At 35.7% G+C, this 13,032-nt stretch overlaps 1 protein-coding gene across 1 annotated transcript in view; it reads left to right on the top strand.

Annotated features, from left to right (window-relative positions):
* The first annotated feature begins 402 nt into the window (after positions 1–402).
* LOC107742591 (growth arrest-specific protein 7-like) overlaps positions 403–13,032 on the top strand; it is a 30,403-nt gene continuing 17,773 nt past the window's right edge. Inside the window, exons 1-3 of the mRNA XM_016555634.1 lie at positions 403–838; positions 6,830–6,932; positions 12,262–12,339. Coding sequence (XP_016411120.1) covers positions 662–838; positions 6,830–6,932; positions 12,262–12,339 — 358 coding nt within the window. The 5' untranslated portion in view covers positions 403–661. The remainder of the gene's footprint in view (positions 839–6,829; positions 6,933–12,261; positions 12,340–13,032) is intronic.

Here is a 13,032-nt window from a genome sequence, read left to right as displayed (position 1 = left end):
TCCAGCATTTCACGAGCAGGAATGTACCTAATGACACACAATAACCATGAAAACCCGTCACATCACACTCTTTAGATAGTTTCCTTCATTTGAAGTAGCCTATCCATAGCCTATTAATAGCTAAGACTAGAAAGGCTACTGTAATGTGCAGAACATGGTACATTTGTCAACACTGTAAAGGTTTCTGCGCTTTAATTCAACAGTTGGAGCTGAAATCAATTTGAATCCATCGTGTTCTCAATTCATTTATATTGAAGTGAATGTTATAGCTAATATTTTATAAATATTTGTTGTTGCAGCCGATTTTACCCATGTAGCTACTCAAGAATCAGTTAATTAAATCCAATGCAAATGCAGAATATCGCGCTTCTTTTATGCAGGCAGGTCGAATATATTCAGTTCTCTGTGTTCTCCTGTATAGACAATACAGACGCTTAGTGACACAGATCAGGCTTTTCGGAATGAGGCAATGCAGTGAATGAGCTCTGATGGGTGTGTGTGTGTGTGTGTTCACTCCAGTGCCACTCGCTGCGATCCAGACAGCATTCACATCACAGTCACACCGAGCCTGAGCATGACGAGCACCGCTTGAGTTCGGAGTCTTTCGGAGTTACCATTTGGAGACAGTCTGGAGATCTGATTCGCCACCTGAGGAGTTACGATGTCGGGCTCGTTTTGTCGAAGTTTATACGCTTTTACCGGCGATCAGCACCAGCAGGGACTGAAGTTTGAGGCTGGAGAGCTGATCAGAATAACGCAAACTCTGGACGGAGGCTGGTGGGAGGGAGAGAAGGACGGAGTCAAGGGATGGTTCCCCTCAACTTACGTGCAGCTGCAGGTAAGCCCTTCATCATCATCATCATCATCATCATCATCTCAGGTGTGCGTGTGTTCATCATCGCGTCCGAACACGAGAACTCTATCGGCTGCCGTACAGCCGACACATTTAGGTTATAAAAACGACGTGGGAACATTGTTTTGAAATTAAATTAGAAAGTTATTCAGAGGTTACAAAAACTGTATAATAACTTTATTTCACCAAAAATATAACGTGATTTGAACGTTTATTCTAAGAACGCTAAAATGTCCCGTTTTCTTGTGGTGATTAGAATATTATTTAAAGGTTACAAAAAACGTGTATTAGAAATCGTGATAAGGACGTTCCGAGAATGTTGTTTTTAGAACGTTTTCTCTCGAAACTATAAGAACGTTCATCAAGTTCAAATAGCATCATAAATGTTGATCTCAGAACGTTTCTCTCAACGTTTTCTTATAATAAAGTTATCAGAACGTTCCATAAGCATTACTTTAAGTAGGGTGACCATACGTGCCATTTTCCCAGGACGCGTCCTGGGAAAATGGCACGTATGGTCACCCTACTGTAAGAACGTTTTGCCTTTACATTAATATAGCCTAGCGCTAGTGAAAGTAGTCGGGCGCTCTGAGTAATGTCTCGGTGTTGAGAGTGAAATCTGTGTTTTATTCAGTAAGGCTAAGACTTACTCTTACTCTCACTTACTCTTACTCTCACTTACTCTTACTCTTACTTCAGTAAGGTGCGAACTGTCTCTCGTCAATCGAAACGTTTCAAACGGGTTCTGAACGCTCGTGTCTGATCTCTGATGATGAAGCGATACTTCCTCGTTCAGCATGAAACTTACACTAGTGTTTTTTGTTTTGTTTTTGTGAATTAATCTTTACTCACTAAGAAACGAACAATATGAGAAATATCATTAAATGCACACGTCAGTTTAATAGAATAAGCTGCTTTATGGGTCGTCACATGACCAGCCTAATATTGTTGACCAGTTTACTACCACTACTAATAAAAACAATGTTATTAATATGTTTACATGCCCCTTCAGTCAGTGCTCAAAACACTTTTAAATATACAAGTGCATTTAGCACATTCCGACATAAACACATTAATAGAGCGATTTGCTTCGATCATGATTCAGTGACTCAGTTATTAATCGGTTCCAGTTGTTTTCAAACAAATATCACATTTCATGAAAACATGTTTATCTTTCAAGTTACTCAGCTGTAGACACTGCAGTGCAGATATGACCAAATATGATTTCACAAAATGAGATTTGATATGAGATTTTATTTCAAAATAGTTTTGTTATTAAAAATAAGAGCAAAGATGCAAATAACAAACAATAGGACAAATACAAGATGCAATTGAAATAAACAGCGCTTCACATTTTTCAGATACAGTAGATTTAACAGTAGCATTTAAGAAACACTACAGAAATTAAATAATCAAATGTAAATAAAACACTGCATAGTGTTCACTGTATGAATTAAATATACACGGATTCTTATTAAAGCTACTAAAGTGTTTCAGTCAAGAGAATTTTCCCTGTTTATGTTCATTTAAAAGTTGTTGGAACTGTTGGAATCAATGAGCCAGCTAGAGTCGCATGTTTTTTTCCCCTAAACCAGTTCAGCACAAACCCATCGGAAGATTTCACTGGTCACTTCAATCACAGTTCTGAAACAGATACTCACCCCTAACCTAACCTAACCTAACCTGACCTAACCTGACCTAACCTAACCTAAACCACATCCTGACAGATCCAATGATCAGTCAGCCCATCCATGATTTTGCCAAAGTATCCAAACTTTCCTTGACAGGTGACCATGTGATTAATTTGACCAATGAAAACGGTGACAAACACTGAATGAATGTTCAGTGAATAACAGTGTCGCTCTGGTAAGATTACAGAATGACTGACAGACTCTAATTAGCAATGAAAATGTTCTGCTAACCAAATTGAGTTTTGTGGTAGAGCTCAGAGAGAACGACACAAACAAGGTGAAAAACAGAGGGAAACTGTACAAAACAGGCCTTGTTATCAGCACAGAGTCTCACCGATAACTATTGTTTGCCATCTCCGTCTGTGGGAGTTTCGTGCTTCTCATCTGAGATCCACTGTGACGATCCAAGTTCTACATCTGGAGAATCAAAACAAAGTCCAGAGAGCCGTTCAGTCGTGCAGCAGCATGTTGCTTTGCAAGTTTTCTGTCTTCAGCTGTTCTGCTTGGGTCTGAAGGGACGTCTCGCCCTCTAAACCTCCACTCACGGCTCTCTCGGTAATTAGTTTGCAAGCTTGTGTGATAAATTACATTCCACGCAAAGTGTTGTTTCTCTCACAGACCTCTGACCGATTGATCATGATCCCCTTCAAGATCCTCTTTTACCTTATATACTGTATATCTAATTAAACAAGCATATTTTCTCATAAGAAAGGTTGGTCAGGCCACAGAATCTGAGAGGCGTTGAAGTGTAAATATGAGTCCAGAGTTACAGCAGCGCTCTGGCACTGAAAGCTGTTAATAAGTGTGAAAGTGATATAATGGATGAGTGAATAATAGGAAACAGACACTTCCCTTAGTTGCCCCGATGTGCTGATCCACCATCTGATCTGGATACAGACTGGATCTGGTGGCTACAGAGACCTCGGAATAAGAATGAAAGAGATTAATATTAGCGTAGATGCCATTCTTCTAGCGATGTAGCGAGTACATCGGGTGTTATGGGAAGTGTTCCCGGTTCCGGTTGACCTAATTAATGCAGCCTAACAATCCTTTAACAGAATTGAATTATAGAAATGTGTTAGTGTGTTACGTGTAAGCCAGGTTAAAGAGATGGGTCTTTAATCTAGATTTAAACTGACAGAGTGTGTCTGCCTCCCGAGCTTTAGTCTTTGCAACTTTACAGATCTTCTTTATGCACCAAGAGCTTGTATCACTTCAAAGAGAAAGGAACAATTGAAATCGCATCATATGACCCCTTTAACGTTTCTGCATTTGACATTCAAAGCATAGATCGTAATTTAGATATATTTTTAAGATGGAAAAATGCGGTTTTACAAATGCTAGAAACATGGCTTTTGAAGGAAAGATTGCTATCAAATAGCACACCTGATAATGAAGAATTTACAGCACTGCCATCAAGTGTTAGACAGCGTTTTAGGTTAATAGGTCCAATAATTAACACCTCTGTTTTTTCAGAATTTAGTAGTAGGAACTGATTAGTCATCCAGTTTTTTATATCAACTATGCATTCCGTTAGTTTTACGAATTGGTATGCTTCGTCGGGCCGCGAAGAAATATAGAGCTGAGTATCATCAGCATAACAGTGAAAGCCAACACTACGTTTCTTGATGATATCTCCCAAGGGTAGCATGTAAAGTGTGAAAAGCAGCGGTCCTATTACTGAGCCTTGTGGCACTCCATACTGTACTTGTGATCGATATGATATCTCGTCATTCACTGCTATGAATTGATGACGGTCAGATAAGTAATATTTGAACCATGACAATGCAGTTACACTAATGCCAACATAATTTTGTAGTCTACTCAAAAGAATGTTGTGGTCGATAGTATCAAATGTAGCGCTAAGATCCAATAGCACTAATAGAGAGATACAACCACGATCGGATGATAAAAGCAGGTCATTTGTAACTCTGATGAGAGCAGTCTCAGTAATATGATACGGTCTAAATCCTGACTGGAAATCCTCACAGATACCATTTCTCTCTAAGAAGGAACATAGCTGAGAGGATACTGCCTTTTCTAGTATTTTTGACAGAAAAGGGAGATTTGTCCGAGAACAGACCTGTGAAAGTCATGAGAGCTCAAAGCTGTGAATACTGAAGATCCTGACAGACTTCATCTACAAGATTCAGTATTCAAGGCATTCTTTCCTGGAGCGTTTGACGAATCATTCCTGATTTTCCGAGCAGGATGCCAGAGTATGAATGAGCCGTGAGGACTCATGGCTGTGGGAATCATGTGTCTCCTCATTTAGACACAAAAACAACACACCGCTCGATGTCTACATACTCTTACAGAGAAAACACAGCTAGCATATTCCATAGGGATTCATAACCTATGTAAAGAGCACAAGAAGGTCCATATTTACTGATATTGATCCTGATGTGATTGACCGTCGGCTGATGAGTTCTGGAGACGCAGACGGTCTGTTTGTGTCCACAGGCACTTCTGGCGTCTGATGACGGACGTCCTCAGGGTTTAGAAGGTCAAGCATCTAAAACATGCATTATTTAATCATACATATGTCAGGACCAGCCGGCACCGGCATCTCAGATCAGAACATGAACCAAACCATGAAGGAGTCTGAGCAGCTTACTGCGGAGTTAAAAACTAACATTACAGCAAAACAAGACAAAAATAATTACTTGAAATTAATGAAATAAAAATAACATTTAAATTTAAAATTAAACTTGTTTCAGGTACATTTCATTTTAATTTAATTTACTAAAATAAGTGATATATAACATAATAACTGAAATAAAAATAAAAAATCTGAAATAAAATTTACTAAAAACTATATAGACATAAAAAAATAAAATAATAATAATAATAATAAAACACACGACAAAATTACCAAAACTTGAACTAAAATGAAAATGAAAATATATAAATATAAAAAAATAATATCTAATAAAAAAAATAAAAAAGAACCTTAACCAGAGGAAAACCAGGTTGAGTCCGTATCTCTGACCTCAGTCGTGATTTCAGTCGTTTCAGTGATCCGTTTCCCGTTCCAGTCCAGATCTGACTAATTTTTTACATTTAAATTAGTCAAATGTTTCATTAATTCCCAAAAATACATCTAGAAATGTGTGTATTTTATTTAATGAGGTTAATTTTGTATTGAAAGGGAATCCAGTACAGTAATTTTGTCCTGTATATTATATACATGAAGAGTGAAGAGGTTATTAAAGAGACAATTCACCCTCGCATGATTTTTCTTTTCTTCTGTGGAACAAGAAAAAAACTCCTGTTGTGTTCTGAGGAGGACAGAACGATTTGTGTGAAGCGTCTCTTTAGGATGTCAAAGCCCGTTTTTATTAATTACAAAAATGAGAAATACTTTGAAATTTCAAATTCCACATGAACCCGCACAAAAAATGAAGCATATATATATATATATATATATAAATTAGATTTGAATGTATCATTGTATGAAATTGATAAGATCATATAATCTGAGAATTACCGGAAGTAACTCCATTGGAATGAATGGAATTTAATTAAATTTAATTTGAATTTATTCAACTCATGACTGCCCAAAAAGAGTCCAAATATATGAAACCTACATAAATATTACTCTGAGAAGTTTTCAAACAAAATTTATTTATTTTACTTGTATAAACTTTCACTTTCAGATGAAAAAGTGATCAATTGTTCATGTCAGTAGATGTACATATTCATGTTCATCCAGAAGTGTGTGAGAGATGGGGAAAAGACCATATCTTTTACAAACGTCTTTTGACACTAATATAACTTCAGAGATAATTTTATAAAAAGTATTTTTGACACCTAACAAACCCGGGTCAAAAATGACCTGCACAAGAAACGTGTAGGCTTTTTATTTTTATTTCATAAATGGTAAAATCTCTTAAAAGATAGAAAAAATCTGAATAAATAAAAGAATGAATGAATGAATGATGTGTATTTTGCGTGTCTTAAAGCATTTGCAAAGTTCCGTTTCCTTACTAAAAACTATGCATTTTTTTTTTATGTTTATAGCAATGACATAAAGAACCATTTCTGTGGAACATTTTGATAATCTAAAGATCCTTTTTCCACTATGAAGAACCCTTAGTGGCTTTATGGAAGTTAAAGATTCTTCATGTAACCATCAATGCCAATAAAGGAGCTTGATTTTGAAGTGTAGCTGTTTTTTCGGGTCACTGTGTCTGTGCTTGTGAACGGATGGACTGCGTATGTTAGCTCTGAACATGAAGCTTCTTCTAAAGTTCTGACATCATTTATCCCTCTTGTGTTGTAGAACCTGTCCTCCATGTCTCCTCTGGACGAGCCGCTGGCCAGAGACTGGAAGTGCTACATGTCACCGCAGGGACGCAGATACTACGTCAACACCGTCAGCAACGGTAAGAGCCTCCAACCACAGCACAATCAACAGGGCCAAAAACTGTGGGCCATAAGTAAATGTTGCATTATGTACAACTATATTATATTTCAATGTATCAACATATAAACATTTTTGTATTTTAACTTTTTTTTTTTTTTCAAAAAATTATAATTTTTATTTGGTTTGTTTCTTTTAACATTTAAATTATTATTATTATATATTTTTTTTAATTTCCCAATGTATTTTTTTTTTTTTAATAAAATAAAAAAAACAATTTTAAAACATAAATAGAAATATTTCCCCCCTCCTCTTGTGATCACGGGCATCTGCACTAGACCAGTCAGTCACTAGTCAGTCGTGCAGTATTTTCTCTGTGGTTGCAGTAGGTGTTGTTGTATAGCTGTGAATGTCTGCGGACAGTCAAGCTCGTCTGGTACACGCTGATCTGACGGGATCAGAGGACACTTCTCATTGTGTCCAAACAATCAGCATTGTCCCGATCAGAGCCATCAGTCAGCACACCATGCCATGCTTCTGTGCATTCTGTATAGCACTGTTAAACGTGAAGAAAAGCTTTCAAAAATTGCTTTTTACCTGCTATAACATCTCTAGGTACTTTTTTCACATTTTAAATGCATCTATGAAGTTTACATGCCCACGTTCTGCAAAATTCACACTAGCATTCATACGAATGTGTTGCTAAAAGAAGAATCATCACTTCTGCTGCTCAAATTCAGCACATTGCATTCGTCTCAGCACTGCTTTAAAGAAGACTTTCACTTTGAATGTATGTGAGCATATCTTAATGTTTTTTATTTAGTAATTTTTTTTTTCTCACAAATTTCATGAATTATTAATTTATTAATATCATGATTTTATCATGACTTTATGCCTAATAAATAAAAAAAATGCTAATCATAGAAATCAGTGTACAATATGTATGAATTGAATGTATTTTTAAATAATAAATGATAAGATAGGACAAAACTGAGTGTCGTGATTGACGTTAAAATTTTTTTAAAAATTTAAAAAATAATATATATATATATAAACAGAAATGTAAATCTTTTTTTTTAAATTTACTTTTTTAATCAAATATAATTTATATAGTTTTTTTTTACGTTTCAATGCAACTCAGTAAAAAAAATTTCTTAAGAAAATACTTTGTCTTTCTGCTTCAAAATGTCATGTTTAATTGTTTGTGTTCCTTGCAGTTTCTCTGTAATTATTTGTCAAATTTACTAGCAATTACTCTAAAAAACACAAAACAAATTTTTAATGTAATTATGTATTACTACCAAACCGAGTGGAAGACTCTGAAGACTCTGGAACACTGATTTAAAGATTTGAAGATTCACATTTAGGTACTTGACATTTAATAATGAACACATTCATCTTCTCATAATGAATTTTCTGACTTATGGTTTCCATTAACACCTAAAACAGCCCAACTCCATCTATGAAGAGGGCAGTTTAGGCGACATTCGCTCCTCGTTATTACTCAAGCTAAATTGTGAAACACGAGAGGAGCACACGAGTTGTGAAAGCAAGATAACAAACCAATCTTCTAACCAACCAATTATAATAATCCTACAAACTCTGTGAGTAAGAGAAACTGGAATCCACCAGCATTTCGTCACACCATCCAGATCCAGTGCAGCCTGATTAATGATTATTAGGATGTTATGAGCTTCTCTGGGTTCGTTACTCATTCACACACAATGTCTCACACAAACACAGAACCAGTTAAACAGCGCGAGAGTCTTTTAAGCTCCCTGTTTTTAGCTTGATTTGTAGTTTGTGCTGAAGTTCACATGGATGAAGCAGAGGCTTGTTGTGTTGTGTGATCGCCATGGTAACGTGTTTAACTTCTCTGGGTTGGTTACTCATTCACACACAGTCAGTCTCACACAAACACAGAACCAGCTAAAATGTGCAAGAGTCTTTTAAGCTCCTTGGTTTTAGCTTGATTTGTAGTTTGTGTTGAAGTTCACGTGGATGAAACAGATGGTTGTTGTGTTGTGTGATCACCATGGTAACACGTGTGTGTGTGTGTGTGTGTGTGTGTGTGTGTGTGGTTTCCTTCCTCTTCTCGGCTGTGGTTTGGTGAATGTGTTTTCTGCTGGGGAACACGCATGAATATGAATAAATAAATGAATAATTAAACCGCTCGTTTCAGATCAACCTCACTAACCTGCAGGTGGAGAGTTCAGGAAACCCACTGAAATCTAAAAGAGATAGCTAGACTATATGAGAGGGACGAAGAAAAGGAAGCTAAACGTTAAAAATGTATAAATGTCTGTGGCATTATTATGAGAGCTTGTTTCTGCCATGGGATAAAAACACAAATTTTCTCAACTTTTTCACACAATTTCGACTTTGTTTCTCACAATTCTAAGAAAAAAGTCAGAAACGTGAGATATAAGCTCAGAATTGCAAAATAGAAAAGCAGAATTATGAGATATAAACAGAATTGAGAGATATAAACGCAAAATTACAAAATAGAAATGTAGAATTATTATAGAAAACGCAGAATTATGAGATAATGCAGAATTGTGAGATATAAACTCAGAATTGAAAGATATTAATGCAGAATTATGAGATATAAACAGAATTGAGAGATATAAACGCAAAATTACAAAATAGAAATGTAGAATTATTATAGAAAACGCAGAATTATGAGATAATGCAGAATTATGAGATATAAACTCAGAATTGAAAGATATTAATGCAGAATTACGAAATAGAAATGCAGAATTATGATAATGCAGAATTGTGAGATATAAACTCAGAATTGAAAGATATTAATGCAGAATTATGAGATATAAACACAGAATTGAGAGATATAAACGCAAAATTACAAAATAGAAATGTAGAATTATTATAGAAAACGCAGAATTATGAGATAATGCAGAATTGTGAAATATAAACTCAGAATTGCAAGATATTAATGCAAAATTATGAGATATAAATGCATAGGCATAATTATGAGATAATGCAGAATTATGAGATATAAACTCAGAATTGAAAGATATTAATGCAGAATTACGAAATAGAAATGCAGAATTATGATAATGCAGAATTGTGAGATATAAACTCAGAATTGAAAGATATTAATGCAGAATTATGAGATATAATTGCATAGGCATAATTATGAGATAATTCAGAATTATGAGATATAAACGCAGAATTACGAAAATAGAAATGCAGAATTATGAGATAATGCAGAATTGTGAAATATAAACTCAGAATTGCAAGATATTAATGCAAAATTATGAGATATAAATGCATAGGCATAATTATGAGATAATGCAGAATTATGAGATATAAACAGAATTGCGAAAGATATTAATGCAGAATTACGAAATAGAAATGCAGAATTATGATAATGCAGAATTGTGAGATATAAACTCAGAATTGAAAGATATTAATGCAGAATTATGAGATATAAACAGAATTGAGAGATATAAACGCAAAATTACAAAATAGAAATGTAGAATTATTATAGAAAACGCAGAATTATGAGATAATGCAGAATTGTGAAATATAAACTCAGAATTGCAAGATATTAATGCAAAATTATGAGATATAAATGCATAGGCATAATTATGAGATAATGCAGAATTGTGAAATATAAACTCAGAATTGCAAGATATTAATGCAGAAATGTGAGATATTAATGCAGAATTACGAGATATAAAGGCATAATTATGAGATATAAACATAATTATGAGATAATTCAGAATTATGAGATATAAACACAGAATTGTGAGGTATAAACGCAGAACTGCAAGACATTAAAGTCAAAATTGGTAAAAAGTTGCAATTCCTTTATTTTATTTTATTTTTATTTTGTGGTGGGTTTCAATACATTAGCATCACCAAAATTTGCAAAAAGTAATATTCATTATCAAACAGGTTTCCTGAGCACTGTCATTGGTCAAGACAACCAATAGCCCCGCCCCAAACTCACGCCATTGGTTGAATCAGTGTTGCTGTTGCCGGGCAGATTGAGATGCTCAAACAAACTCTCATGCTCAAACTCTTTAATATCACTACAGAAACACAGTATTTACACTTTTCAGGGAAATCTATCCAATAATGGATTGTATTAAATTGTTATATCTCAACACTGACAGAAATGAATGGCATTAAAGTTTCAAAAATCACAACAAATTTCCATAGAAGCATCAGTTTTGTCCATTTTCCTAAATCATACCAATTAAACTGAAGTTAAACCTCAGGTTCAGATCATTTTGACTACTCAGACTGAATTCAATGCCAGTAGTTTGTATGTGCTGCTTATTGCGTGTACTAAGATGAAATCAGTTTCCTAATTGTTTGATTCAACACTCATGACTCGCACAGTAGCTGGAGGAACAGCAGAGCTGATACAGATGGTGGTAAATTAAAGATGAACTACAGAACTCAGAACTAGGCCATTATTCATCGCTCAGAGACACGACATTGGTCACAGATTGGAGGAGCGTGACACAGTCTTGTTCTGGCCAGAAGATCAGTCGCTGCTCAGCACAAACTACAACAATACAGTAGATGTCGAGCCCAGTCCCGCATCCAAACGCTCGCTCGGCGCTCGTCTGAAGTAAATAATTAGGCTAATCAGCTTATCAGATGCTTGTTGCTTAGTAACCGGCTTCTCTGTTTCATAGCTGTAGCTCAATCAGGCTGTTTCTGAACTTACTTCATGATTGCATATGCACAGAGGACGCATGTTACGATTACTCAAAATGCAGTTCTGTATCAATGAAGACAATAAATCTAATCAGATGCATGCATTGCACTTTATTAAGAAAACATTCTGAGCAATGCTGTATTCATGAAGCTTTGTCTAATGTAGAATATTTTCATCTTCACATTAAATGCCTCTGTATTTGATCTGTTCTCAATTCATGTCATTTGAGTTGAACTGAAATTCTTAGTGTTAAATCAGAGGAATAATATAATAGTCATTATTACTGAAAGTTGAGGCTGGTTATGTATGTATGCAGTTTACCTGGTAATGGTATGTAACTTTTGAAGGAGAAATACAGTTATTATTACAGCAAATGATGTATGATTTGATTCACTGCAAATAAAATTACCAAAAATGGCACAAGGGAGACTTGCTCAAAACAGGTTTTCAGTAAATCTCTCTCGATCGTTTCTGAAACTGGTTTTTGGGAGGATTGATTGGTGTGTGTTTGTGAATATCTGATCCGGCCGCTGTGAGAGCTTTGTGCATTAAGTTATTGCTGATGTGGCGTTTATTGAGCAGCATTACCTGCCTACAGAAGAAAACAGATGATGTAATTAACAGGAAACGGCTTGACTTTGCTCTTGTTTTTCAGAGACAACATGGGAGCGGCCGTCGAGCACGCCTGGCACCCCGAAAACAGCCGCGAAACACAAGAACTCTGTCCCGACAGGTAAGAAACACACCTGCAGATATACAAATCAGCTCGTAGAGATGTGTGATGTTTAAACTGACATTGGTGCAAAACTGCCAAAATAGGACAATGCAAAAAAAAAAAAAACCTTTTCAGTCACAACATGACCTTCTTCAGTGCCAAAGTAAAACTGCTGTTTTTAACTGCTGATAGCTATCATAAATAGTGGAAATGAAAAGACGTGGAAGATGAGTCCAGACTGAATGGAGAGCATTGACTGTCCGAGCTTTTGGCCAGAGGCGTTTTATCTGGACGGCAGAGAAACCACAGCAGCCTCTGATTACAGATTCCCTGTGGTTCAGTTGTATCTGTGTTTGGAACACTGGACACTCACGGACAGTCTGCGGGAATCTCACTGCAGCGGATATCAACAACAATAACAACATGTATATTTATAGTTTTGATCATTCAGGTTATATTAAAGGAATAGATCAACCCAAAATAAAAAATGTCTGTAAACGTGCTCACCCTCAGTTCATCCGAGATTAGGATGAGTTTGTTTCTTCGTCAGGTTTGTAGAAATGTAGCATTGCATCAGTGTCTCAGCAATGGATGCTCTGCAGTGAATGGGTGCCGTCAGAATGAGAGTCCAAACAGCTGATAAAAACATCACAATAATCCACAAGTAATCCACACCACTCCAGTCCATCAGTTAACATCTGGAGAAGATAA

Source organism: Sinocyclocheilus rhinocerous, unplaced genomic scaffold (assembly GCF_001515625.1).
Source record: "Sinocyclocheilus rhinocerous isolate Xijiao unplaced genomic scaffold, SAMN03320098_v1.1 scaffold706, whole genome shotgun sequence".
NCBI lineage: Eukaryota > Metazoa > Chordata > Actinopteri > Cypriniformes > Cyprinidae > Sinocyclocheilus > Sinocyclocheilus rhinocerous.
The sequence above is the reverse complement of the archived record's forward strand: the minus strand, read 5'-3'. Positions and strand labels throughout refer to the sequence as shown.